This window comes from Mesoplodon bidens (genome assembly GCF_964165515.1).
Source record: "Mesoplodon bidens genome assembly, chromosome: 1".
NCBI lineage: Eukaryota > Metazoa > Chordata > Mammalia > Artiodactyla > Ziphiidae > Mesoplodon > Mesoplodon bidens.
In genome coordinates this window covers 137,280,943-137,307,842 of record NC_138176.1, presented here as the reverse complement: position 1 = coordinate 137,307,842, position 26,900 = coordinate 137,280,943, and the positions used below count along the sequence as shown (strand labels likewise).

General features: G+C 42.1%; 1 protein-coding gene across 1 annotated transcript in view; it reads right to left on the bottom strand.

Annotated features, from left to right (window-relative positions):
• The window catches only part of KDR (kinase insert domain receptor), a 44,855-nt gene extending 19,416 nt beyond the window's left edge, over positions 1 to 25,439 (bottom strand). The window contains exons 1-18 of the mRNA XM_081227346.1: positions 25,053 to 25,439; positions 20,969 to 21,062; positions 18,804 to 19,000; positions 15,760 to 15,890; positions 15,307 to 15,475; positions 14,234 to 14,373; positions 13,443 to 13,620; positions 11,944 to 12,058; positions 11,690 to 11,853; positions 9,626 to 9,782; positions 8,406 to 8,529; positions 7,775 to 7,883; positions 6,608 to 6,949; positions 4,427 to 4,573; positions 3,566 to 3,697; positions 1,176 to 1,282; positions 612 to 747; positions 150 to 254 (exon numbers count right to left, since the gene is read on the bottom strand). Of these exons, the coding sequence (XP_081083472.1) occupies positions 150 to 254; positions 612 to 747; positions 1,176 to 1,282; positions 3,566 to 3,697; positions 4,427 to 4,573; positions 6,608 to 6,949; positions 7,775 to 7,883; positions 8,406 to 8,529; positions 9,626 to 9,782; positions 11,690 to 11,853; positions 11,944 to 12,058; positions 13,443 to 13,620; positions 14,234 to 14,373; positions 15,307 to 15,475; positions 15,760 to 15,890; positions 18,804 to 19,000; positions 20,969 to 21,062; positions 25,053 to 25,119 (2,614 nt within the window). The 5' untranslated portion in view covers positions 25,120 to 25,439. The remainder of the gene's footprint in view (positions 1 to 149; positions 255 to 611; positions 748 to 1,175; positions 1,283 to 3,565; positions 3,698 to 4,426; positions 4,574 to 6,607; positions 6,950 to 7,774; positions 7,884 to 8,405; positions 8,530 to 9,625; positions 9,783 to 11,689; positions 11,854 to 11,943; positions 12,059 to 13,442; positions 13,621 to 14,233; positions 14,374 to 15,306; positions 15,476 to 15,759; positions 15,891 to 18,803; positions 19,001 to 20,968; positions 21,063 to 25,052) is intronic.
• Between the last annotated feature and the right edge of the window lie 1,461 nt (positions 25,440 to 26,900).

Here is a 26,900-nt window from a genome sequence, read left to right as displayed (position 1 = left end):
GGTTTGTACAAAGGCATCGTATAGTCTGGCTGCATGTTTGGCTAGTGGGCCCACCTAGCCACAGAGCCACTGATACAAGCCTTTCATCATGTTTAATGATGAGACGAAACAGATAAGAGGGATACATCACCACAGAATTTTGCTTTTACCTTTCAACATTTTGACAGCCACTGTCTTGCAGGTTGCTGTCTTGTCAATTCCAAAGGCATCTGCTTCAATCACTTGCCCGAAAGCACCACGGCCAAGAGGCTTACCTAGAGTCAACAACAAAACAGACTTGGACTATTTCACCAACAAAGCGATAGGCAAAGATTCTGACTTGACAGGGTGACCATACATCCTAGTTTATCACGGACAGTACAGTTGACCCCCTTGTCCTGGCTTAATGATTTAATACCTCCCTCTTCACCCTCTAAATGTCCGGCTTTGGGTGATTATACAGGGACCCTACTTCTAAGTGACTAAATGGACGATTACTCAAATTCAAGAGATGGGATGAATTTTCTGAACCAGGCTCCAACATTTAAATAGACTAGATTTGTCACTAGCCTAAAAGAGGAAGAGATGGCCTGGTAAACCCAACATCAAATTAATAGCACTTGAAAACACACCTAGTTTCAGCCGGTCTCTGGGGAATTCCCATTTGCTGGCATCATAAGGCAGGCGCTCACAGTGCTCATCCAGGGGGAGTTCGTCTGGATCCATGACGATGGATAAGTAGCCTGTCTTCAGTTCCCCTCCACTGGCCTGGAAAGCATTGCTCCTTCCGGTCACACACACCCTGTTGTCTGGCTGTTGTTCTCTGTGCTTGTTATTGTTGTTTATAGAAGCCCCATTCTTGGTGTCTCATTTTCTAAATGGCTCATAGTGTGTGAGAGTAGTCCTATTATAATTCTGCTCCCAGTGTCCCCTCGACCCCCAAATGAGCTCAGAATTTAATTCTTAAATCTTAATTACACTAGACAGTCCAAGCCCATTTCTTCTCTTGTTGCTTCTATCAATTAAAGCCCAGTGGTCTAGCCAAAAGCAAGTGGGTAAGAAGGTTATTGTATAGAAATAAAATTGTGCCTATTGAGCCAATAACAATGGGAAGAATCAACTCAAAGAACCCCAGTCAGCTTTCATTAATCATGAAAACCAACGTGCATGGGACGGAAGGGAAATGATTTTGTTACCCGCTTAACGGTCCGTAGAACGATGACAAGAAGTAGCCAGAAGAACATGGCAATCACTGCAGTGCCTACTAGAATAATGACTTCCAAGTTTGTCTTTTCCTGGGCACCTGGAAAGACACAAATGAATGAGCATCAACAACTGGAAACTCATACCTTTTGATATAAAATAACAAAGTTCCACACTAAAGCAAAATCTCAATCTTACCAACTCAGGAAAATCCTAGACAATGATAGTCACAAACCTATAACTTGAATGGAGTTTATAATATTCTTAATGGATAATTTAAAGTTTGCAAAACATTGCTCATGAAAACTTCCAACAGTAAAATTCTAAAGTAATTAAAAGAGAAATATTAATGTCCTAAAAGACAAAGAGAAAGCATTTGGAAGAAAAGCAGACTTTGATGGAAAAAAACCAGATCATGTTCTATAGAGAAGAAAAGTATTCTATTTGGGGAAAATAAATGTTTGGTTTTATGCTGTTGGTCTATATTTTGATCTGTATGGAGTTTGCGGAAGGACTGTTTAAGAAAACTAGTAGGGAAATAAATGGAGTCCTTTGGCCAGAGAGCTATTGGTGACTAGGCACCTATGAGATGTTCATCACTTTAGATATGTCATGTCACTCAGTCTTCTCAATAACTCTCAGTTTTCAGATGGAGAAGCAAGCTCAGAGAGGTTAAGTTACTTCATCAAGGGCACACAGCAAGTTGATGGAATGGTCAAGAGTTAAACAAGGTCTGTCCAACACTGGCTAACATTTCACTACCCCATCCTTGTGTGGCAGGAGCCTCAGTGAGGAAAGAGAAAGAGCTGGGGTGAGTGCCTCAGGTGTGGCCTGGCAGTATGAGTTTAAACATACTCAGGAAAGGAAAGAGAAGAGAAAAAGCTGGAGGTCAGCAAGGAAAGCTGCAGATGTTCAGGACTCCAGAGGACAGCTCTGAGTGGGGAAAATTAAGCCCAGAGGAGGCTTTCAACCAAGAGTGATTAGCACAGTGGTGATAAGGAAGCAATTATCACTTAGGGTCTCCCATTGGATGAGTGCAATGTGAATCAAACTGGGCCACAAGCTGTGAGAGTGGCTCAGTCAGCCTCAAGAAGACAGAAAAACAAGTAATTAATTAGTTAGCAAAATAAGAGTTATAGTTGAGAGACAAGCACCAAGCATGCTTGGAAGTAGATTTTGTTTCTCTGGTGGTCTTACTGAAGGAATTCTCTATTTATACATAGAGATTTAAAAGTCTGTTTGTTCATAGTAAAAAGTTCAAAGATTCAACTGTCTATATAAGTTGGTGCATTAATATTCCCATATGAACATTTGGGAAAGTAGCAGGAGCATTAAATATTTACCTCTTCCTTTCTTAATATTCTCTTCTGGTGAGAAGTAAATACAATCTCTGTGCCAAGGTTACCTAGTTAGGCCTCTTGGTAACCAGGTGCAGACAGCTAACAGAGCTGAGGCAAAGCATGGGAGAGAACTGGAAGTCTCCCTTAGGATTTTGCCTAAAACATGTAGCACTTTGAAAGTGACAAAACCACCATGCCACTTGAAATCTTTATTTGCAATTGCAGTTTACAAAATGGTAATAAGCCTATAGATTTGAAAAGAAGTCAAGGTACTGAGATGTAATACTTGGCAACATAGATTTGACAGACTAAAGGGACTAAAATCTAGTCTTTGAGAGACAAATTAGGATGAGTGCCTAGAAATCCATCAGTTCCTCCATCTATCACCACCCCTCTCTTTTCCCCTTGCATACCATTCCTTCACCCACATAATACAGTTTCATTGTCCCCTGATGGGTTATTTTTAAAAAGACATAGGAATAAACTTTTGAAGATAAAATATTCTGTCACAAATTCACCTTTCCCATCTGAGAAAATGCCAGATTTCACATCATTCCTGCATACACATTTAGATAAGACCCCCAAATTTTCCATTTCAGAGAAGCAATGGTCTATTGTTTACAAATGAATCTTAATTATCTTTAGTCCAATAAAAACTATGAACCTTTGTGACTATCTAGATAGCACCGACTTTCATGACTAGGCAGCAATTCTACCTAATAAATATAGAGGCATAATTTTCATAACAAGTTAATTAAGCCATTCATATGAAGAAAGAAATCAGGGAAAGGAGGACATTCCACCCGCCTGGCTAAGAATTTTTCCACAGTGAGAACTGCGGGGATAGAAATGTGATGAGAGCAGCATTAAAATAACATTAATTATGTTTTCTGGTTAAAATAACATATACTTACAGTAGAAAACATACAAAGTACAAAGAATATTAAAACCACCCATAACCCTCCTGCCCAAAGTATATGAGTATATATAAGATACAAGCTAATTTTTAAAAACCACCTGATTGCCTATGAATTCCCACTGACCTTCCACTATGAAAAACGCCTCCACTTTTGCACACCCGAGAACACTGCATGCCTGGCAGGTGTACAGGCCTTCATCCTCCTTCCTCACCCTGCGGATAGTTAGGTTCCGGTTCCCATCTTTTAGCACGATGCCTGAGAAAGGGGGAAAATGATGGTTTTTATTTATGACGTGGTCTGGTAGAGTTTTTCAGGACAAAAATATTTTTCATGTAAATGTTTCCCTTTATCTTGGGCTATTATCTAACTCTAAACAGAGTCATACAGGGTCAACTGCTGTCTCAGCACCCCTGGCTTCCATGAGAATTCAGCAGGCTCTGAATACTCGGGTTCCGAGTCTATGAGATGAGCCAGACCATGGACAGTAACATTGCTTTCTGTTCTACCTAAAACAAATCAAGAAACCATATGAATTTTATACTGTATGACACTTCTATGTGGAATCTAAAAAATAAAACAAACTAGTGAATGTAACAAAAAAGAAACAGACTCACAGATATAGAGAACAAACTAGTGGTGACCAGTGGGGAGAGGGGACAGGGGAGAGGGAGGCAAGATAGGGGTAGGGGATTAAGAGGTGCAAACTACTATGTATAAAATAAATAAGCTACAAGGATATATTGTACAGCACAGGGGATACAGTCAATATTTTATACCTATAAATGGAGAATAATCTTTAAAAATTGAGACTCACTATGCTGTCCACCTGCAATTTAAATAATATTGTACATAGATATACCTTAATAAAAATAAATAAATAAATGAGTAAATAAATAATTTTTTTAAGAAAGAAATAATATAGATTTTAGTTAATATCTCTAGGAAGATTTTGCAGCCAAAAAGAGACCAACATGCTCTATTCACCTGAATCTTCCACAAGCGTCTCATTATCTTTAAACCACGTAATCTGTGGAGGGGGATTCCCAGACGCTGTGCAGGAAACTTCGATGGTTTCGCCAATACTTGTTGTCTGGTTCTCCAGGTTTCCTGTGATCGTGGGTGCCATGCGCTCTATGCACACGCACACACACACAAAAAATCATAGGACATTTAGTTATAAGTTTTGAAGTGGTTTTCATATCAGTAAACTATTAAACCATTTAGTAAACTGTTAATTTACTAAGCCGAAAATACACAGAGGTTGATAACTGGAGCATTGCTCATGGCGTAAAGTTAAATGAAACAAGTCAGTCAGTTCAGACAGATTACTGCATCTCTTTGAACATTCATATTAGCGATTCAAGCTGGTAATCACATCACAAAATAAAAGTTGTCACCCTTGACTTCCCTCCAAATAAATAAATAAATTCTAGCCAGTGACACACAAGAAGTCTGCCATGTTTCTCTTGGAAAGCACATGACTTCAGTGTAATTCAACAAAGAATGCCTTATACTTATTTGGTACTTTTTACAAAACTCACTTGTCCTGTTTCTGTTTTTCACTATCAACCCTATGGTGGGCAGTATTAGCCTTATTTTGCAGATGAAAGGGGTTAAACAACTTATCCCAGTCCCTATAACTAAGTAAACAGTTGAACTCAGCATTTCCACTAAAACACAGACAAAACAATGATACCCTAAGGAAAGTCAAAGATTAAAAAAAAATGAAGCCCATAGGTACTCATTTAAATGTACAGGACAACTTTAGATTTAACCTTTCCTACAAATCATCAAAGTGCTGTGGAAATATCTTGTCCAAACCAACTGAACATCGAAAAGAATCCTGCTGAAAGAATCCACTTCAACATTTAGCAAAATTAGATTACCTCAATGGTGAACTACGCTGGGGCTTAAGCAAATGGACTCTAGTCTATTTCCAAGAATAATTTTTGGAAAACACCTTGGGAGTCCTTAGAGAGCAAACCAGCTCATTGTGAGCATGTATTTCCTGGGCATGGCAAAGCCAGGAACCTCCTTCACATCTCTTTCTGAATTTTTTTCATTAGCTTGAAACCAGACCAGTCACCAAGATGAACAGAAAAACCATGATCATATATGGGGTGTGATTTGAAGGGCCTTGGGATGACTTCACTCGAAAACATCTCTTCTTCTGACACCAGAGTCTCAACACTAGCAAAATCTGTCCTAGTGCCTGTTCGAAAATACCTCTTAAAATACGTCAAGGCCTTTGAAAATATTATTCCTCTAAAACTTTGGTATAAATTAGTTTATCTGGGCAGTTCCCCCTTCCCGACAGTTAAAAAAAACCAAACAAACAAAAAACAGAACACGTGCATCCTAGAAACTAGGAAGGGACACTAGGGAGAGGAGAAAATGGAAGGAGATAGCACAGAGAAACTCCCCAAATTTGACCGATTTCCCCAGAGACAGAGCCGTGTCTGCATGGATTTTGTGCAAGGCATAGGGTTAGAGGAGGTGTAGAGAGTGACTTGGTGTGGCATTTACAAAGCTTTCTGCGCACTAAAATGCTCATTTCATTGACCGTGAGCTGTACCACAGAGGTACAGGCACTGAGTGCAGCATCCCTCTCAGAGGCTCTCACAGGTCTTAAACAACCCCACCACCACACTCTTCATGCAGCAGATGTCTTATCAAGCACGCAGTATGTGCCATTATGTTCTATGCCTGGAGCTCAGCAAGCAGTAGAACAGAAACAACCCCTGTGCTCATGGACACAGAGACCTCACTGTACTCCACAGCCCAGCAGTTGTCTGTGTTCTCACTCTGTCCACCACTATGAACTTCCGGCACCCTCCTAGCTCATGGTAGGCATTCACAAATACCTGTCTATCTAAATAACTGAATGCCCAAGAATGAGGCAGAAACTTCCCTGGTTTAGGGGAATCCCTTGTAGATAGTTGTGAGTGACCCCACCATCAGGGTTGGAAAGAATGGGGCTATTTTCTCTTTTTAATACATCACTTCACCATGATTAGCTTCCTTCTGACTTGAGGACTTTCCGCAAGATAAGTGCTCACCGGTCTACTTCATAAGCTGCTAGAGGACAATCTTCACACAGCCCCTGAAAGCATTACATTTACGGCATCCCAACTGCTTCTGGATGGTTCAGAGTTACCTCCCTACCTAGGACTGTAAGCTGCCTGGCCACGCAATGTCTTTTCTTGGTCTTCCTGTCCTGAGCAAAGCAGATGTAGTCTCCTTGGTCCTGCAGGGATGCATTCTGCAGCTCCATGATCAAAATGTCATTTGTGCTATTAGAGATCATCGTGGCATTCATTCTCCAAAGAGCATCCAAGTTCTTGCAGACAGGCGTGGGCAGCTCTCCCACGTGGATGGGCAGAGCCTGTGGGCCAAGTTTGTACCACGTGAGGTTCTCAAACATAGTTCTGTCCGCGGAGCACCACAGAGACACGCTCTCCTGCTCGGTGGGCTGGGTGCCGGGTTGCAAAGTGATTTCAGGACCCCCTGAAATGTAAAACCCACGCTTAGAAGACAGTGATTTAACTTGGGCAGCACACTATTGCTTCCTTGTTGCCTTCAGTCTGTGATAGAGCAACAAGAGAAGTGAAGCTCTGGCATTCCCAGACGATGGACTACAAGGAGACAACCAAACTGGACAATTCCAGATTCAAAATGTATTATTTTGCCAAGATACATTATTTGGAAATGTAAATGAATTCCTCAGATATATATGAAATCTCCACTTTGAGCTCTAAGCATGGTTTTTAAGATTTAAACCCCCTCCCCAATTCAAAGCAGATAATTATAACTTGGGATTTAAAAAATTAATTCCTCATTAATATATAACACTCACTGACAGGAAAGCTATGTTTATTACAGTGAATTAGCTAAAACTGAAATATTTTATTCCATCCAGTCAGCTAAAGCTGAGCCATAAAATTAAGATGAACAAAGTCGGTGGTATTGGGAAGGCACTGCTCCAATGTCATTACAATTGCCTCCCCAAAACCCAACCTTGTCAGCTGTTCAATAGCAAGTGCAGAAACGTTGACTGAGCCTCGCTAAGCCAAGCACTGTGCTGCACTCTGATGACAAAGACAAAAATATCACGCAGGACCTGAGCTTCAAAAGCACGTGTGAACCCACGCTCCCTCTCCTGTGAAGTCAGATGTACTGACTTCACGTGAGCCCAGGAGCTACCTGAGGAACTCTCCTTTATGAACAAAAGCATCAATTAGCCATCCAACTCCCCTTCCTAAAGCCACGCCACTCATGGGAATGGCCAGGACAACAGAGTATCAGACAGCCCAGCCCCTGGAGAGCACTTACTGGTCACGTGGAAGGAGATAACCCTCTCTCCTCTCCCAGCTTTGTTCACTGCTTCACATTTGTACAAAGCAGATACATTGGCTGCTTGGATAACAAGGGTACTTACAGTCTGAAAAAAACAAATCCCAGGCCATAAACAATGGAGGCTGTGTTTATGCACATGCATTCAGACTAAAATTCAGCATCCCCACCACTGCTGCGACCTGCCTACTCCATTCACACTTGAGCACTGACCACGCTCAAATCTGTGCAATTATAATTATGCTGGTGCAGCTCACACATCATACAAAACGAGCTTTGGAAACCATGGAATAAAGAATGTGTTTTAATACAACATTACATACGTTTTCTCATTTTCATGTTTATAAAATCAGAATTACCATACATCCCATGTACAGAGTTAATGGCATATGTGTTTTATTTTTCTCTGATACAGTAACGATAAGTCAATGGTGTTTCTAAAAGTTGATGGTGTTTTCAAACTGACTTAACATGCTAGTATTTTATCATCCAATTTATTTGATGATCAATCGCCAATATTCCTCACACATTGATATTATTTTACCCTGCTTTCACTCCATCCTTCCATAAAAGAGAGACAGATTTTCAAATTAAAGAACTTCAAACTCACTTTGTTTTTTCCTTCAATTAGGGCAAATTGATTTTTGTTGACTTCAATTTTGTTTCCCCCCTGGAAGTTCTCCACGTTTCTCCATTCTTTACAGGTATGTGGGTTTGTCGTTAAGGCAGCTTGGCTAAAAGAAAGAGGTAACAGATGATATCATGACTTAATTTTTCTTTAATTCATATCAGTAGCAAGGAAAGGAGTCAGACTTTGGTTATTACGTTCTTCGAAATAACTTCCAACGCACCCTACCATGTTACAAGACTTGGCGCCAATTAAAAATAGGCCTCGGCAATGAAGGAAAAGGTTCTAGGTAGATTCATTCAGGATACAGGAGGGAAGCAGCTATTCTGGGAACAAACCTCCATTCATAAATTGGATCGACAAGACAATTCAAGTTAATTTAGTTCAAAGGAAGGCAAGGAAACTAAGAAGCCATTGGGCTTCTTAATCTCCCTGGGACTGTGGCCTTTGTGTAGGAAATGGTCAGCATCTGAGGAAGAAACTAATAGAGGCCATCTCAAAAACAACAACAGGAAGTGAACTGCTTAGGGTGGTGGTGGGTGACTTGTTTTTTTTCCTAAGGATGTCTGGACTTGTGTTAGGACCTGATAAGCCGGGCCTGAGGCTCCGAGGTCTACCGCTCCCTTGCATCCATCAGCACTTCCTCTGAGATGTACCTTCTCACAGATAAGGAGACTGTGGTATTCACTGGTTGATTGGCATAAGGAGAAAAACCAAAGACTGGCAATTAACAAAGTGAGCAAAGAAACTGCATTCAGAGAGATGGACATCAGGGCCAACCTGAAGAGAGAGCTAGCTAATCTCAAAGCGGGATACCCCAAGGAATGACATCTCCTAAAGACGTAAGCACAGAGAAAGACGGAAGGAGATTAAGAGTACCACTTGAGGGATAACCTTCTTAGAGATAGTCCTCTTGGCTTAGAATGGTGTCATATCATAGCTTGGCTATGTCCATTGACAGAGGAATAGATAAAGAAGATGTGGTACATATATACAGTGGAATACTACGCTGCCATATAAAGAATGAAATAATGCCATTTGCAGCAACATGGGTGGACCTAGAGATTATCATACTAAGTGAGCCAGACAAAAACAAATACTGTTATGATACCACTTACATGTGGAATCTAAAAATAAAACAAATGAATAAATATTTTTTTAAATGCAAAAGAGCAGGAAAAAAAGGGTGTGGCCCTACTCACGTGGGCTGGTAGGTACACTCTGTTTCCAGCTGCCAGTACCAGTGGATGTGACTGGGGGGAGGAACGGCATAGACCGTGCACGTCAGCGTTTGGGAGGTGCCATACTGGTAAGAGTCCACGGGAGAGATCAGAGATTTCTCACCAATCTGGGGTGGGACTGGAGATGGGAAAGACAGCTTTTGAATTGCTAATCAGCTTTGAGGAATGGAAAGTAGAAGTTTTCAGCAATTAAAACCTGTGTTTTTCCAAGCATAGAATTTTTGCCCCCATTTGCTTTTTCCAAGAACATCTAGATTTGGAAACAGGACACCTGACTTCTAGTGATACTCATGATAACAATAATAATAAACTAGTAAGTTGAGTGACTTTGTACCGGTCTCGCCACCGTGTGCCTCACCTTTTTCTCATCTACATTACAGAGATAGTTCTCCTCATCCTCCCAATTTCACAAGATCAGACAAGGCTCCAGGAAGAAAATAGTTGTGAATAATACAGTAAGTACATGTATTATGTACTGAGCATTGTTCTAAGTGCTTTACATCAATTAATTCATTTAATCCTCACAGCCACTGTTATTGTCCTCCACTTTACACATGGGAAAAATTAAAAAGTGAAATGACTTGCCCAAGGTCACCCACCATGCCTGCTTCGCCATCTCTCCCTCCTTCTTCCCCTTCCTTCCTTTCTCCCCTCCTCTCTCCCACCCTTTCTTGTTTTCTTCCCTTCCTCCCTCCATTCCTTCCCTGTCTTTTCCTCCTTCTCTCCCTTTTTTCTCTTTTTCTTTTTTTGGCTCCAAAGTCATTAGTGTGAAACTATCTTCTCATCACTACCAACCTAAAGCCTCAGATTATACTTTCAAACCTTGACTTCTTTTTTTATCTTTGTTTTATAGAGCAGGGTAAATGCTAGGGTGAATCAAACGTTTAGTGACTTCCTGGATGAATGAGATAGAGTTATTCACTGTCCATTTTTACATCTTTATTTCTTGTTCCTTTCCTTCTCCCCACCCTACATTTCAGCTTCCCAGCTTCTCTATACTCCCCAAACTCGTACACCCAAGTGGCTCCTAAGTGACATTTCTGGAACCTGTTATCTTTAAAATACTCCCCGAAGCTGATGTCCCAGCAAAGAAACGAAGCCAAGCTCAGCAGACATACAGAGCTTAGCAGGATATACAGGGAAGCACCTTAATGTCACATGAGAAGATCTTGATGTTTTAATCTGCCATGACAGTAGAAAGCACAAAGAATTACAACAGAGAGCCATTTCCCAACCTGTGTTTGGAGCAAGATAGTAATGGATGTATGGGGGAGGGGTGCTCTGGTCAAATAAATTTGTTAAACCTTGGCTACTCTATGTCTCCCACCCACCACTGGAGAATGGCAGTATACTATGTCCATCAACTTAGTATCTCCCACATTTACTTGACCATGATGCCCTTTTCCTCCCCACCCAGAGTCCTTATTGTAAATAAGTATCTTTCAGTTTGGAAAAATAAAATTCAAATCATTCTTAAATCAAAACCTTAATATCTCCCCCTTTACAGCCTCAGAGTCAGATCCCAGACTCCTGTTGAAAAAAAAATTAAAACACTTCCAACCAGCCAACAGTGTCCACCTGCAAAAGCCTTCTGCATTGGAATCTGCCTATGCATCACTGATACATCAACCCCCAAATCAAACTAGAAGCTTCCACAAAATTCAAGAAGAGTCTTAAACATTTGCATGCCAGGAGCACAATTCAAAGGTACTGCAACTGGAACCTGATGACTGTCCCTGTGGGCACTCTTATGTCACAGCATTTAGCCATCGGCTGAACCATCTGCTTTAGGCTCAAGTCCGACCACCAACTGTTTCATTCGCATGGCCTCTTAAGCAAACGTGTCCAGAGCATACTGCCCCACACCTCACTTCAGTCGCACTGTCCTGGATCATTTTTATACACCAGAGCTACTCATGATGTAAGTGAGGCAGAGACACCAAAGGAATGGTGGCCTGGCTGTTCTGGAGGACATAATCATACTCTTTATAATAGATAAAGAAAAGGAAAACTGAATGGACTCACCATTCACAACCAGAGATACCACGTGGCTCTGTTTCTCCTTTGAAATGGGATTGGTAAGGATGACAGTGTAATTTCCTGTATCTTTTTCACTCACTTCCATAATAGTCAGTACGTGCCCCACTTTAATTGTGTGATTGGACTCAATGGGTCTTCCATTTTTATACCTGTGGGGAAAAACAAATCCCAGAAATGGGTCCAATCTAAGGATTTGCTTTCACGTGGAACAAGGCTTTGCATTTATTTCCAGTCGTTACCATTTTATTTCTGGAGGAGGGTAACCAAGGCACTTCACAGGGACTCTGACACGGTCTCCCACGGTGGCTTCCACCAAAGATTCCATGCCACTACCAAAAGCAACAAAAGGTTTTTCTGGAAGAAAATAAAAATCATTTTTCTCATAAATGGCAACTTCTTGTAAACGGCCATTTGGTTTAGTGTTTCATGTCAAGTGAAGAGTCAAAGACCTTGGGGGTCTGAGTCACTGCTGTTCAGAGAGTCCCCATCTCACCCTTCTACAGGTCCCACTCCAGGTTGTCCCTCACCTGTGGTCTCTGCGTTAGCTTTTCTCTCACCCCCCAGTCTGCTCCACAAGTCTACCGAGCACTCAAATCTCACTCAACTCAAGCATTTGCTTCTCGGTGACGCTTTCCCTACGTCTCCTCTGCTCCCACGACACCCTATACATACCTCCCAGGTGCCCCAGGACTCAGTCCTCAGACCTCTTCTCTTTACCAACACCTTCCTCTTGTCAATTACACATTCCTCCTAAATCTATACCTCCTGCCCCTGACTTCCCTGGGTTCTAGGTTAATATATTAAAGTCTCCACTTGGATATGTAGTGGACATCTCCAAATGAAGCCACCTAACCCTGCGTCCCCAAATCCTACTCCTCTTCCTATCTTCCCTATCTCAGTTGAGAAAACTACCGTTCACTCAGTTGCTCACGCTAAAAACGCAAAGGTCATCTTCCATTCTTTTTCTCTTATATCCCACAGCCAGGGAATCGATAGGCAAACCCTATTGGCTCTATCTTCAAAAATACATCCAGAATCAGGTCACTTCTGACCACCTCCACTTCTACCACCCTTGTCTAAGCCACCCACCATCTCTCACCTGGATGACTGCAATTAGCCTTCTAACTAGTCTCTCTACTTCTGCCCTTACTTCCCTAAAGTATTTCACATTAAAATAACCCACATAGTGATCCTATAAAAACATAAGCCAGAGCATGTGTCTCTCTGCTCAAAACCCTTCTATGCATTCCCATATTATAAAATCCAAACCCTTATGAAGGCCTATAAGTTGGATGACGTAAAAATTATCTTCTAAACTGAGACATTTATGTGAGTGAAAAAGAATAAATGGGAAATTAAGTTATTTTCTCAAAGCCCCACAGAACGTAACTAAATACAGGTTTCCCCAATTGCAAGGCCCATGCTTACTCAGGGAAGCCTCTCAGCCTTGCGATCAAATGAAAATTTAAAAATGATCTTAGATAATAACCCTCTGCTTATTATAGTGATAATAATAGCAACAACAAGTAATATGTAGTGAGCCCTTACTACATCAGCTCATCTCATCTTTAAAGTTGGGATTTGATCCCAAGCTACGCTCTTGACCTCGAGGTCAAGTGGCCTTCCTAGCAAGAGCTCTTCTGAATGAGCAAAATAGGAATCACTAGCTGACCTAACTTTATTTAAATCATCTCACTTTTCAAGGCAGAGCATAATTCCAAAGGAAATCTTAGCTTACCATGGACCCTGATGAATGTGCTGTTCCTCTTGGTCATGAGCCCACTGGAAGCGGCACAGGTGTACCACCCTTGGTCACTCCGGGTTACACCATCTATAGTCAAGGTGCTCAAAAACTTCTTCATCTCACTCCCAGACTGGGTTTTCAGGTCCCGGTTTACAAGTTTCTTATGCTGATGCTGAAAAAGAGTTTTAGTGAACTTCCAAAGTCCAGAATAACATTCCCTGGTAGCTTCTAGATACCCACAGAAGTCTTGGCCTTTGGTGAACACTATTTAATGCTAATAATAGATACTTCTGAACTTTTATCATCATGCTGATGACAAATACATGTGGTTTCAGGAGAAATAAATAGAATCAACCGAATCAGGCATTTTAAAACCTCACATAGTGGGAATGCGATCAATATAAACTGCAGAAACACAAGGAAATATGGCCACTGTTTAAGGAGAAGTGTGTCTCATGCCACCTCTTGAAAAGAAATTCCCTTAAAGGGAAAACAGATCAAGGACTTTGGAGAACAGAGAAATAATGCAACCTAGAAAGACATAATCCCCTAAAGAAAACTAATCTTCACAGCCTGGACAGAGTTCTTGGTTTTGCATCTTTTTTTTCCATCGGTGCTGTATGTCCTACAGTTCTCTTAAAATGTGTGTGTGTGTGTGTATGTTAGTGTAAGTTAAGGCCCTTACATTTTATCTGGCCAAAGAGGTCCCTATCTTTCTCAAGCAAACTTCGTTGGAGCTTATTATCAAAGTATTTGGAGGTCCGGCTTTGAATTGTTAGTGTTACCTTCAAAGAAGGGTATTCCCAGTTGAAGTCAATCCCCACATTTAGTTCAGTTCTTGCCGTACAATTTAAGACAAGCTTCTCTCCAACGGACAGCTCAACTCCGTGAGGGGGGCTCAGAACCACATCATAAATCTTGTACCCTGGAGCAAGTAAATTGGAAAAACAGAAAGTGAGAGGGAAACCAAAATCTATAACTTGGCACACATTTTTTCAGACATGATGCAACTTCAGAATGTGTCACATCATTTTTCCCCAAATGATGAGGGCCTCCCCAAACCTTGGTTAACTCCCAGGAAAATGGTCTACAGAGATTCACAAAGCAGCCCTAAAGGGATCTCAAAGATGTTGTAGCCCAGTGCATAGAAAAGCAGTAAAATCTGTGAAGTCAATAGTCAATGGGGCCAGCTTTAATAAGTTACCAAACTTTCCATAAAATACGTATAATTAAAATTTGGGGCTTCCCTGGTGGCGCAGTGGTTGAGAATCTGCCTGCCGATGCAGGGGACACGGGTTCGAGCCCTGGTCTGGGAAGATCCCACATGCCGCAGAGCAGCTGGGCCCGTGAGCCACAACTACTGAGCCTGCGCATCTGGAGCCTGTACTATGCAAAAAGAGAGGCCGCGATAGTGAGGCCCGCGCACCGTGATGAAGAGTGGCCCCCACTTGCCGCAACTAGAGAAATCCCTCGCACAGAAATGAAAACCCAACACAGCCAAAAATAAATAAATAAATAAATAAATAAATAAATAAATAAATAAGACCACATATTAAAAAATAAATAAAATAATTAAAAAAAAAAGATTTGATGCCAAGCAATGCTCTGAACATTGAATTTTCCAAAAAACACGTTCCCATAACAGAACTCTTATTCATCCTTGGTCTTGGTAAGGAAGGAGAAAAACCTCAGTTGCACATAGGTTTACTGGGTAGAGAAGAGCAGATGTAATGAACTGCTTAACAGCAAATCTTGAAATAATATATTTCTCAATATCTCTTGTCCTCCAGAATCTTAATATAAGAAGCTAATCTTTATTGTCTGACATTAATGACACAGAAAGGAATTGTCCTCTTACCTACAACCACAACTATGTACATAATAGACTGGTAACTTTCATCATTAATTTTTGCTTCACAGAAGACCATGCCAGCATAGCTGATCATGTAGCTGGGAATAGTGAAGCCTTTCTTGCTGTCCCAGGAAATTCTGTTACCATCAGGAACAAACCTCTTTTCTGGATACCTCTGGGTAGAAAAAGAAATATCAAATAGTTAATCAAGTGCTATCCAAAAGTAAAAACCATGAACAATAAAGAATTCATCTTATTTTAAGAATACAAATTGCTTTTATTTATTGTCATTTTGACCCTTCCTAAAGTTTCCTTTAAAACTCATTGTTGACTTAATGTTATACAATGCATGTAATATATATATTTATAATATATATAATGTTATAAACAGGCTACCCATCTTAATACTAGCTTAAAATTATGAAAGGGTAAGAGATGAAGAAAGAAGATGTAACTTACTGCACAAAGTGACACATTGAGGTTTGAAATGGTCCCCAGACACGGAATCACCACAGTTTTGTTTTTGTTCTCAGTGATGTACACAACTCCATGTTGGTCGCTGACAGAAGCAATAAACGGAGACCTGTAATCTAGAAGAAAACGTAATTCCACTAGTTAATGGCATTTATTAGAAAAGTGGGTCATCTTTCAGGTTCATAAACTCTAACCAGAGAAGTAAACTATTGGGAAAGACATTTCACACTAGGCAAAGGAATCCAGAGGTAGGTCTGCTGGTAAATATCTGCCTCCAAGGTTATGCTACAGGAGTGGGGGGAGTATGTGTGAAAAATCTGGAAGAAAACTCCCAGAATGAGACTGGCTCCTTTTGCACTGATGATCAACAAGTAGAGTGTACTTTATAGGTTCCACATTTAAGCAGATTGATCATTACAGTTTTTTCAAAGTGAGGGAGCATACGTCTTCATTTTCATATACATTTTCATATGTACTATACATCTTTCATGTACATAAATTTTAAAGTAAATTTAAAGTTAAACCTGTATAGTTTACCTACTGAGTTTTTTGATGTTAAAAAATTCATGTTCTCTTTCTTAAGGCAAATAGTGTAACTGTCATGAAAATAGTTAATGGCTCCCAAAGATTCTTTAAAGTAAAGAAATAACTAACCATTTTTAATTCAATAATTCAAGACAAAGTTTCATGTGAGTATTTTAAGATTGTGAAGACTAGATATAAGATTCTTTATATAATAATGTTGAATAGTTAAACTGTTTATGTTTACTGCTTAATTGCATTTAGTTTTTAAGATTCAGCAATCATTAATATCTTCAATGACAAAAGCCTGAAAAGCCACCATGGCAAAGACTGAGAAAAAACCAAAAGAGATTTTAATGCCGTTCACACATTGTTCGTATGATGTTAACACGCTGCTGGGCAACGACTCCTTTTCCCAGAGATAGAGTTGATGGGTGTGAAGCCATGCTTGAAATCTCAGAGAGATAATGGTTCATGCCACTCTCCCCAACACACCTGACCAAGCATTTTCAGAGCTCTTCAGGATGGTTGGTTCAAGTAAAGAAAGAGTTAATTAAACCAAAGGGGAGAAAAGCAGCTAATTCCCTGCAACAGCAGAAGTTTGATTTCCCTCCCAGCTGGAAAGCACAGAAAGGCAGCCAATCCAGCCACCACATGCCATAGCCATTATCTTACGAGACCAAGACCCACTTCCCGGCTCTATCCATTGCTGGAGGGAATGAGGTCAGAAGACTAAGGAAGTAAGGTGGGGACCAGAGGGGATATTAAAGGACCGTCCATAGGGAATACTTCAATGTTTTCTTTTCCACTGTTAAACTTCATGACAAAAATCTTGGACAACTCACCTCCTAGAACACCAGGCTTAGACAGGAAGCAGAATTTGATGGTATACTCACAAAGACAGGCAGTGTACAAATAAACAGTGCTGGAGATTGCTACTGCTTAATATTACCTACCTTTCATCTGCATGCTATGAAATATTACATAGCTTGCTTACAGAGCAAGTTTTTGGAAGCTAAATTAACCCCTTGACGTAAGACTAAAGCTATTCAGTACATCAATTCTATTTCAGTATCCCAAAAAGAGGAAATAAACAAAAGAAACCCAAACAACCACCCATCCTCTCAAAATAAAATATTTACTGTAACTCATGAAATGAATTTTCACATGTCTCCAGGTTTCCTGACTTGGGGAGAAGGAAATAACGAGATATTATGGGAGAGGTTCATCTTGTAGTATTTCCAGACAGCCTGAAAGCAGGAAATCCTTGCAATCTTCTGAGAAAGCCTGATCTCCCAAGACTGCCAGATCAAAAGGAGCCAGAAATTCTCGAAGATCTGAGCCTTGTCTCTTTCAACTTCTGCAGAGGGGAGGAGGAGAGCACAAAATTCTACCTTGGATTGTGCTTACCCTGGGCAAAAGTAATTCTCAAATACCGTGCAATCCAGGAGTGACATACGTTATTTTGAGGTGGTCCCCATTCTTCCCTTGCACTGACCATATTGCACTATTGAAATGCAAATGGAGATATGCAAGTGTGTCTCCCAAAGCTGATGAAATTCCTGTTCTGTAAAAGATGCTTCTGGAAAAAAGTCTAAGCCATCTTCACCTGCTTCAAATTCTCTGGGATGTACAGAGGTATGTAAATGTATAAATAAAGTGTCTAAAAAGCTTATCTTTACCGAAAAGAAAAATATTTAGCATATCTAAGCAAAATGCTATACTATAGACTTATACCCACCCAAGTTATATGATTCATATCTCATTAGTTAAGTCAGCATAAGATTTTTGAAACACGAAGGAAAGAACAATTCAGATTATAAATGCTAAATACATGTGACATGGAGTTTACCCTACATGGATGTTAAGTTGGCCTCCACAGTGTAAATCCAAAATTGCAAACTATAGAAAGATGGAGCATGTCATCCAAGATCTCAGACCACACAAGCAAAGGAAAGAAACACTGTCCTCAAAAGGCCTTTTGAGACGGTGACTTTATTTGCACAAGCATATGGAAATTGTTTTTTATAAAGTGTAAGTGGGAAAAGAAAAGTTCCTATGAACAAAAAAAGCTCCAGAGCCCTTGGCTGATTCCCTGTGCATTCTCGGGGAAATCTCCGAATCTGCTGTAGATAACCTATCTCTCCACAGAAACCTCTCCATAATTCTCCCCTGAATCTTCCTTTTCGAGGATTTCAGGGTTTTTTTTTCTCAAACATCAGAAGACTTCTTATAAATCTCCATTGCCAACTGTGAACACAGATTTCCCTTAGAAACAAAGATCAGAACCAAACTAATTGGGCAATAGAGATGTAGCAAGGCCCAAGCTGCAGAACAAATCACTGAGTCTTGTGCCAAGAGGAGGCCTTGGGAGAGAAGAATTTTGTAGATTCCTGTTGGCAGAGAGCCTTTAGAGCGAGCGTTTGTTGTCCGGATTCTTCTTTGCACTTATTGTGTTTTGTAACTGGTAAATTAACTTGGGAAGTGAATTCCATTTAACCACTTACCTTGAACATACACGTAGACGACAGAGGCCATGTCAGTGTCCCGGTAGAAGCACTTGTAGGCTCCAGTATCATTTCCGATCACTTTTGGAATGGTGAGCATCTTACAGAAGACGCTGTCACTGCAATCCGTCACCTCCACTCTTTTCTCAGAGCCGCTCTGATTGTTGGGCCAGAGCCAGTCCAAGTCCCTCTGACCCCTGAAAAATTCATTCCAAGCAAGTATTCAAGTGAAATGCCTATGAGGCTATTTCTAAGAAAATAGAAGGTTTAGTTCTCAAACTTACACAAACTCCTCAACAGACAGATTCATAGCCTTCTACCAACAATGACAGATTATACAGACAAATGACAGAAAGCCAGAATCTCAGCTTCAGAAATCACTTATAAGGATTCCCGAGTTTTCTATTACTTATTTCATTCAACCAACAAATATTTATTAAGCATGTGCTATGTGTCAAATGTTGTTGAAGACTGGGAATACAGCAGTGAACAAATCAGATAAAAATCAATGTCTTCATGGAACTTCAGTCTAGTTGGAGGAGACAGGCAGTAAAAAAGTAAGTAAACTTCAATAAAGCTGAAACTTTTAAAAAGTAAGTAAAATATATTGTATAAAAGGTGGTGATAAATACTATGAAGAAAGTCTAGAAGATGCAAAGAAACAAGTGAAGAGTTCTATAGGGAGGGGGATTGGTGAAGTGGGCCTTATAGATATCAGGAGGAACAGAGTTTCAGGCAGAGAGAACAGCCAGTGTCAAGGCCCTGGGGTGGGTGCCTATCTGGAGTATTCGGGGAATGGCAAGGAAGCCAGAGCAGCTAGAGAAGAGTGGGCAGTCAGGAGAGTAAGAGGTGAGGTTAGGAAGGAAGGGGATGCAACTGTCTAAGGGCCTTGTAGGACCTTGGAAGGATGGCATTAAAGCACAGATTACTTTCATTGCAGCATTTCTCTACAAAGCCCCAAGGAAGACAGTCAACATCAAGAAGAATGTAACATCACTGACCCTTCTTTAAAGAACTTGAAATTTCCACGAAGTTGCAGCTACATTAATGAAGTTACTTTTAACACACTCCATTGTTTTTCTGGGGACATAAGAGGAGTATATATAGAATCTTGGGGAATTTTAAATAACCTTTGTTGTTAAGGGTGGGTAAGAGGAAAATCTTAATCTGTTAAGGGTGGGTAAGAGGGAAAAAATGCATCTTGAAGTAGCAAAGCTAGGCAAACAGCACCTGTTACTATGTTTTTCCCCAAGGGTTGGGTATTGGTGCCCTACCCTTGATAAGGCAACTAGGGTATCCTTTACACTCGGCAAGCTAAAACAGATCTGTGTCACTGTGCTGAACACTTGGCATTCATCAAGCAGAAACAATGGCAACAAGCTCCCCAAGGTTCTTTGTGGACCATCAGCACTCTTCTCAGGGGGCAAGATCACCTCTACCCACCATTTCTGCCAAAACCACACCGGTCCCAAGAAGCCTCTGGCTCTGTCATGCATAATCACTACATTAAACCCTAAAGTCTTCTACTTTTCTTCCTGAGGTAGGGGGCTGGAAAGCAAAATTTAGAAGCCTCCTCATCTTGTCAAAGAGGCCTATTTCCCCAGTTAGCAAAAATCAAGAGCATGACTTCTTGCTAGCTGGTGAAAGAGACATGCCAGAACCTCAAGCCAGAGCATGACATGCACTCAGCAATATTAATGACTGAATATAAAATTGCTACTACGGTCAGAATTTTACCATAAAATAAAGTTCTTGAAAAGTGCTAAACAGATGTCTAAGAGCCATTCTGAGTGTAACAAATATGTCCCCAAACTTCTTTAACTCTAAAGATTTCATTTATTCATTCAATATTTATTGAATGTGTATTACATAATATATGCTAGGTGCTGTACTCATTATTAGGGTGTGTGTGTGTGTGTGTGTGTGTGTGTGTGTGTGTGTGTGTGTTGGCAGAGGGTAGTAGGGAAAAAATGTCAGCAAAATTGTACAGAATTTTCCAGAGAAGACCTTCCTCATGTTTTCATTATTACATTAGCTCTTAGAAACCTCACTACTTATACACAATTATGATGACTCTATTATAATTCTGCTGTATGGAAATTATTTTTTCTTTAATAAACAATGATATTTGACACAGGAAATCTGAATCTAAAATGTATCCTTACCTGCAAGTAATTTGAAGCGTTGTGTTAGCCATAATTGTAAGTATATCTTTTTTTATGCTGAGTCTGGGTGGATCAAGAGAAACACTAGACAAACCTAGAAACAAATTAAATAAATGAATATAATTGCCACTCAGACCCAATAGGAAACACCTTCCATAAACAATGCACACTCTATACTTTAAAAGGCCTCTTCAGCAATTCATTGTGTAAAACTTGTGAATTTACTTTTCACCATTCCCAGTAAAAGTTCACAAGCTGTGTCATAACAGGAAGAATGGGCAGATGGTCATAAACCAACACAACAGTTCTGCAATTCATTGAGCGAGGGTGGAGTTCCTGTTTTCCTGCATTGCCAACTTCAAGGTCTTACAAAAGGATATGGGACATTGAAACCAAATGAACCTTCATCTGATGATCTCACTCCCCTGGGAAAGGACCCACTGACATTTCTTATAAAACATAGGATGCACACATTCGACTAAATTGCTGATTAATGAATACTACTTAGAGAGATTTCTATATAGTTCATCCATGTACTTTGAGGGCGGTGGGAATGTCCATGACATTGTCTCATTTTCCTTTATCAATTTTCTAGTGCACTTCCTCTGGTAACTGAACTGCCAAGGTTGAAAGACTGTACATTAAAACTAGATGAGAGGAATTGAGGAAAGAAACATGTTCCCATGTCATATAACATGCATATACTTTCCCTCAAAAACAGAACTTAAAAAGGGTAATGCAGGACTTCCCTGGTAGTTCAGTGGTTAAGAATCTGCCTGCTAGTGCAGGGGACATGAGTTTGATTCCTGGTCTGGGAAGGTCCCGCATGCCACGGAGCAACTAAGCCCGTGCACTGCAACTACTTAGCCCCCGCTCTAGAGCTCGCGAGCCACCACTGCTGAGCCCATGCACCTAGAGCCCATGCTCTGCAACAAGAGAAGCCATGGCAGTGAGAAGCCTGTGCACCACAACGAAGAGTAGCCCCTGCTCGCCGCAACTAGAGAAAGCTTGCACAGAGCTAGCTACGAAGACCCAGCGCAGTCGTAAATAAATAAATAAATAATAAAATTAAAGAAAAAATAAGTTAAAAAAAAAGGGTAACGCTAATGAGTTACAACTGGGGAATCTCAACTTACTGATCAAAGCGCTGAGCTTGTCCTGACACCAAGCTTGGAACACAGGAAAAGTGTCTACCTAAATATATCATGGGACAGATTCCTTGCCATGGGTCACTCTACAGCAAGAAGACTGAGTTCTCTGCCAACTAAATGCAAAGAAATACCAGCTGTTGAAAAAGCATCAGAGAAAGAAAAATCGTCCACCATGTCAGGGTCTTAACTCATATCTAGATCTTCAAAACACCACCTTAAAAAGTGATTGATGCTGGGTAAGCACCCAAGCTTCATATGATCCTTAACTCACATCCACTAAGAACAAATGACTCTCTAGGCCTAAACTGGGATTGACAATGTTGGGCAAGTAAAAGAGTATTAGCAAATATGAAAGAGTACGAATAAATAGAGTATGAGCAAATATCCAGTGTAAATATGCAGAGCATTGAACCTGTGGACCCCAACGTGAACAGCTGCAGGCAGAATGAACAGCTAGCTGATCACTCGTGTTCTCATACACTCACTCAGATGTGTAAAATAGGTTGCTGTAGATTTGTTAATCAATATTAAAAAAAATTTTTTTAACTGGAAATTACTTTATATCAATAAATCTCAGAAACTAAGTGGCATTGGAACTGCCATGGGTTTGGGGCAGTGGTTCTTAAACTTTAGCATGTGTCAGAATATGCCTAGGCCTACAAATCTGCATTTGTAGGTGATGCAGTCATACATGGTCTATGGGCCACTGTTGGATGGCTATTGGTCTGGGTGGTCATGCTCAGTTAATCAGCAGGACACTTTTCAATATGAAGGAAATAACTGCTCCCAAAGTAGGCAAACAATAAAGTAAAGTGTTTAAAAGCAAAAGAAAAGTCTTCCAATAATGGAGCCTCATTTTGTCTAACAGAAGGAAAATGAAAATAATTCATCTGGATGAGCACAGATATCAAACTTGACTGGGAAACACTAGGTTGAGAGACATGTCAAAAACAGTAACTTAATACAATTCCTATGATGACCCAAATGAGAAAGAACCCATTATTTGGGCACATTCATGTGAGAAAAAAAATGGTAGTAAAGACTAAGCTCTAATTAAGCCAAGCTCACCCCACCACAAAAATAAAAGATTCTTGAACCTCTCCTGTAAATCACTGCCACAGGTTATCTCACACTCTAGACACACTTTCCAATGTTAAAAAAAAAAAAGGTTCTCCATTCATAGGGAGCCAAAACAACACCATACTATTCTAGAGACATGTCTCCAACAAAAAACTATTCAACAAGGCTATCAATAATGATAACTTCAAATTCATATATGTAGACCAACACTCAATTTCTTTTTGCTCCAATAAGCTTCATTCATTTTCACTGACAAGTTTGAGTTCTGTTCTTCAGAAAGTTCTAAAGAAATAACTCTAAGAAGTACATACGCTGCTACTCAATAAAAAGCTCTTCTATGTTCAAATTCCATAGCCAAAATTAATTCATTTGTGCACTATTACCCTTCCAGCTCAAAGACAGGAAGGAAAAACAACAGTGCCTCTGTCTCTAGAATTTGATGGCATCAATTATAGCCCAATCCAATTAAGCAAGTCACACACTCCAAAAGGGCAACCTCATCATTATATTCAGGGCAACCCGATTATGGTTACTACTGCTGTGCTATGAAACACCCCAGGCTTAAAAGCAACTCACTTCTTTGTGGGATACAGAACAAACCACAAGTTCCAGACCTTCATTCTCTCACCATAAAGGGGAAGAGAGAGGTCTTGTCAGGGACAAATGAGTGTTCCTGGTGGAGCTGGCCTGGATGAACCAAGTCATTATTCAGAAAATTCAGTAACTATAGACAGATGATCTTGTTACTGTATATGTGTGTGGGTGTCTTAAAAAAAAAAGACATGTGATTCTTTAATTTATAAGGAATTTTCACCTGAATCATTTTACCTTTTCTTCCTTTTCCACCCTCTACCCTTTCTCACCCTCCGAAGAGTGGAAATCTGTAAATCAGCAAACTGGCTACAGGAAAGAGATTAGAGAGAGATGAGAAAGAGAGAGATAAACAGAGAAGGAAATAGGGATGGGGGAGAGAGACAGAATGTATTGCACCAAGGGCATGCGTGTTCCTAATCTTGAAGGAGAGTGAAATTTTAGACAAGGAGAGTGGCGAATGGCGCCCAGTCTAGGTACCAAAACCCTCAGAGTAAGTTTTCAGAACGTGAACTTCTGACCTGTGCTTACCCGAAAGACCAAAGCGCTTTGAAAGATGTTAAACTGTTTTACATAAGAAGGTGACTATTACTTGGAGACACTTCGGGAAGCTGTCACAGCCCCAGGTCCAAGCCCAATTCCCCTTCCTCTCTGCGAGGAGAGCGGCGTCCTGCACCAGGACGAAGAAAAAGTTTCCCTCTCCCGTAGACCCCACCTTATACACTGGGTGTGTATGTGAGTTCGAACCAAAAGGGAGCAGTAGACCGGGTTCCCGGTTCGACTCCTACAGAGGCAGAGCTAAGCGCACGGTGCCGTCTGCCGAGCCGGCTCGCAGCCCCCTAAGGGCTTCCTTCCCCGCGTCCTGGCTAGGATGGTGCGCGCAGCCGGACAACATTTCATCGCCTGTTCCCGCCTGCGGGGGCACCTCCTGCCTGCCAGCCACAGGCGCTTTCCCACTCCCGCCTCCTAAGAGCATGGGTGTATCGGCTCTGCAGGACACGCTCCAGCCCAGGCTCTGTCGGAGGCCAGAGTCGCGGAAATGGAACTGGGCTCAGGAGACCACCAACTCGCTGCGTAATCTTGGGCCAGTCACTGAGCTTCAGTTTCCTCTTTGGTAAATGAAAGAACACAGTGTGAAGTCACTTTCACCTCTCCAGCTCTATGACTCTGAGTTAGGTCCGGCCTCCAGGTCCTCTCCGCATCCCTATCTCTCCGCCCGTACCCGACCTCTCCGCTTTCCTTCTAGGGAGTGGGCTCCTTACCCACAGAGGCAGCCCGGGTCTCCACGCAGAGCCACAGAGCAAAGGCCAGCAGCGCCTTGCTCTCCATCCCGCACCTCGCGCCGGGCGCAGTGCACCGAACTCGGCCGGCGGTTCTCTCTCCCTGGTCCTGCTCCGCGAACAAGGCGCGGAGGTGGAATGCGCGCCGCCGCGCAGGGCTCCGGCGCTCGCAGGGCGAGGTTGCCCCGGCTTCGGCCGCGGCTGCAGGGGCGTCTGCTTGTGCCAGTAGGAGAGGGTATCCCGGCTGCCAGACAGCTTCGGGCTTTCTGTAGCGCGCAAGTGATACCCCGCGCGGGCAGACGAAACGCAACCGTACACCTCCGGCTCTCCCGGGGTCCCGGGATTCAGTGCTGGGTGGGGAGCCAGAGCCGAAACTCTAGAGCGCGAGGGCGGGGCTATGCGGGGCGGGGCTTCCCGTCGCAGCCGGCCCCGCCCCTCAGCCGGGTTCTGTGAGTGGACCCGGTGCTTCCCACGCCCACTACATCTCCCCATCTCCCCACTTGCCCCGGACTGCTTCTGGCCCGCAGTGGCCCGAGGGTGAACGCTCCGGGCGCAACCACTCCATTTCTGAAAGAAAATGTAGCCCATAACGGGTTCTGAGCCAGTCCAAGTTTCAGTCGGTGGCTGCCCTCCCACCCCGAGATGTTGGGGAGCAACACTGGGAGTGCTGCGAGGGACACTGCGCCCTCAGGAGGAGCGCCAAAGTTTGGGAGTCTTGGCTCTGCGCGCCTCTGAAGTGGCTGGAGGACAGGCTGAGGATCAGCGGCAGGCTGAAGCAGCGAGGCAGAAACGGATACTGAGCAGAGGCGAATGCAGGATCGCAAACTGTGACTCCAGCCAGTATGAGTGTTTTGCTTGGCCAGCATAGTTGTAGTTTAAAAATCTGAAGCTGAATGCCTTTAGTCCGAATATTCACTTGCCCAGCTCTCCAAAGTTCCCACTATTTCCTCGTACACCTGACGGCTTCAATTGTTTTTAAGTTACCTGCCTCGCCCCCAAAAGCATTTAAATTTGAGACCCTCCCCCTCTACCTGGCTTTCACCAAAAACCTACCTCAGGCTTCCGGGGAGCTGGAAGTACCCAGGGCTCTGGAATATCCGCGGCGCGTGTGGGTCTCCTTGAGAAAAGGTTTTGTCCACCGGGTTACCCGACCAGGAGTCCGTCGCTTGACGCTTCCCGGGCATTTTCAGAGCAGAGATTCCAGCCGAGCTCTCCTTAAGCCGCGGGGAAGGAGGCCCGCAGGGGCGGGCTTCCCTGGAGACGCAATGAAGCAAAGCCCAGACCCTGTCTCACTTTGACAATGAGACAATGAGTTACTGCCCAGACCCTGGGCACCCAGAACACTCTGTACCAAACCTCCCAACTCTCTCAGCAGGTGTAGATTCCCTGTGGCTCTGTAGACTCTCTGTTTCCTTTCTAACCACATTTGTTCTTCTTTTCTCTCCATCTGTCCCCACACCTGGGAAGTGACAGATGTCCCCTAACTTCATTAAATGGGATCTTCCAGATCACTCCGTCTCTTACTTCGCAGGTGCTTTTAAATGACAACTTAAAGGACCAACCTTCAGGGAGATGAAGAGGTAGAAATATTTTATTTCTACATCTAGTCCAAACTCCTCCTGCTGAAATACCCATTAATGTAAAGTGTTTCTTCTCTTCTGCCTTTTTTTTTTTTGCGGTACGCGGGCCTCTCACTGTTGTGGCCTCTCCCGTTGCGGAGCACAGGCTCCGGACGCGCAGGCTCAGCGGCCATGGTTCACGGGCCCAGCCGCTCCGCGGCATGTGGGATCCTCCCGGACCGGGGCACGAACCCATGTCCCCTGCATCGGC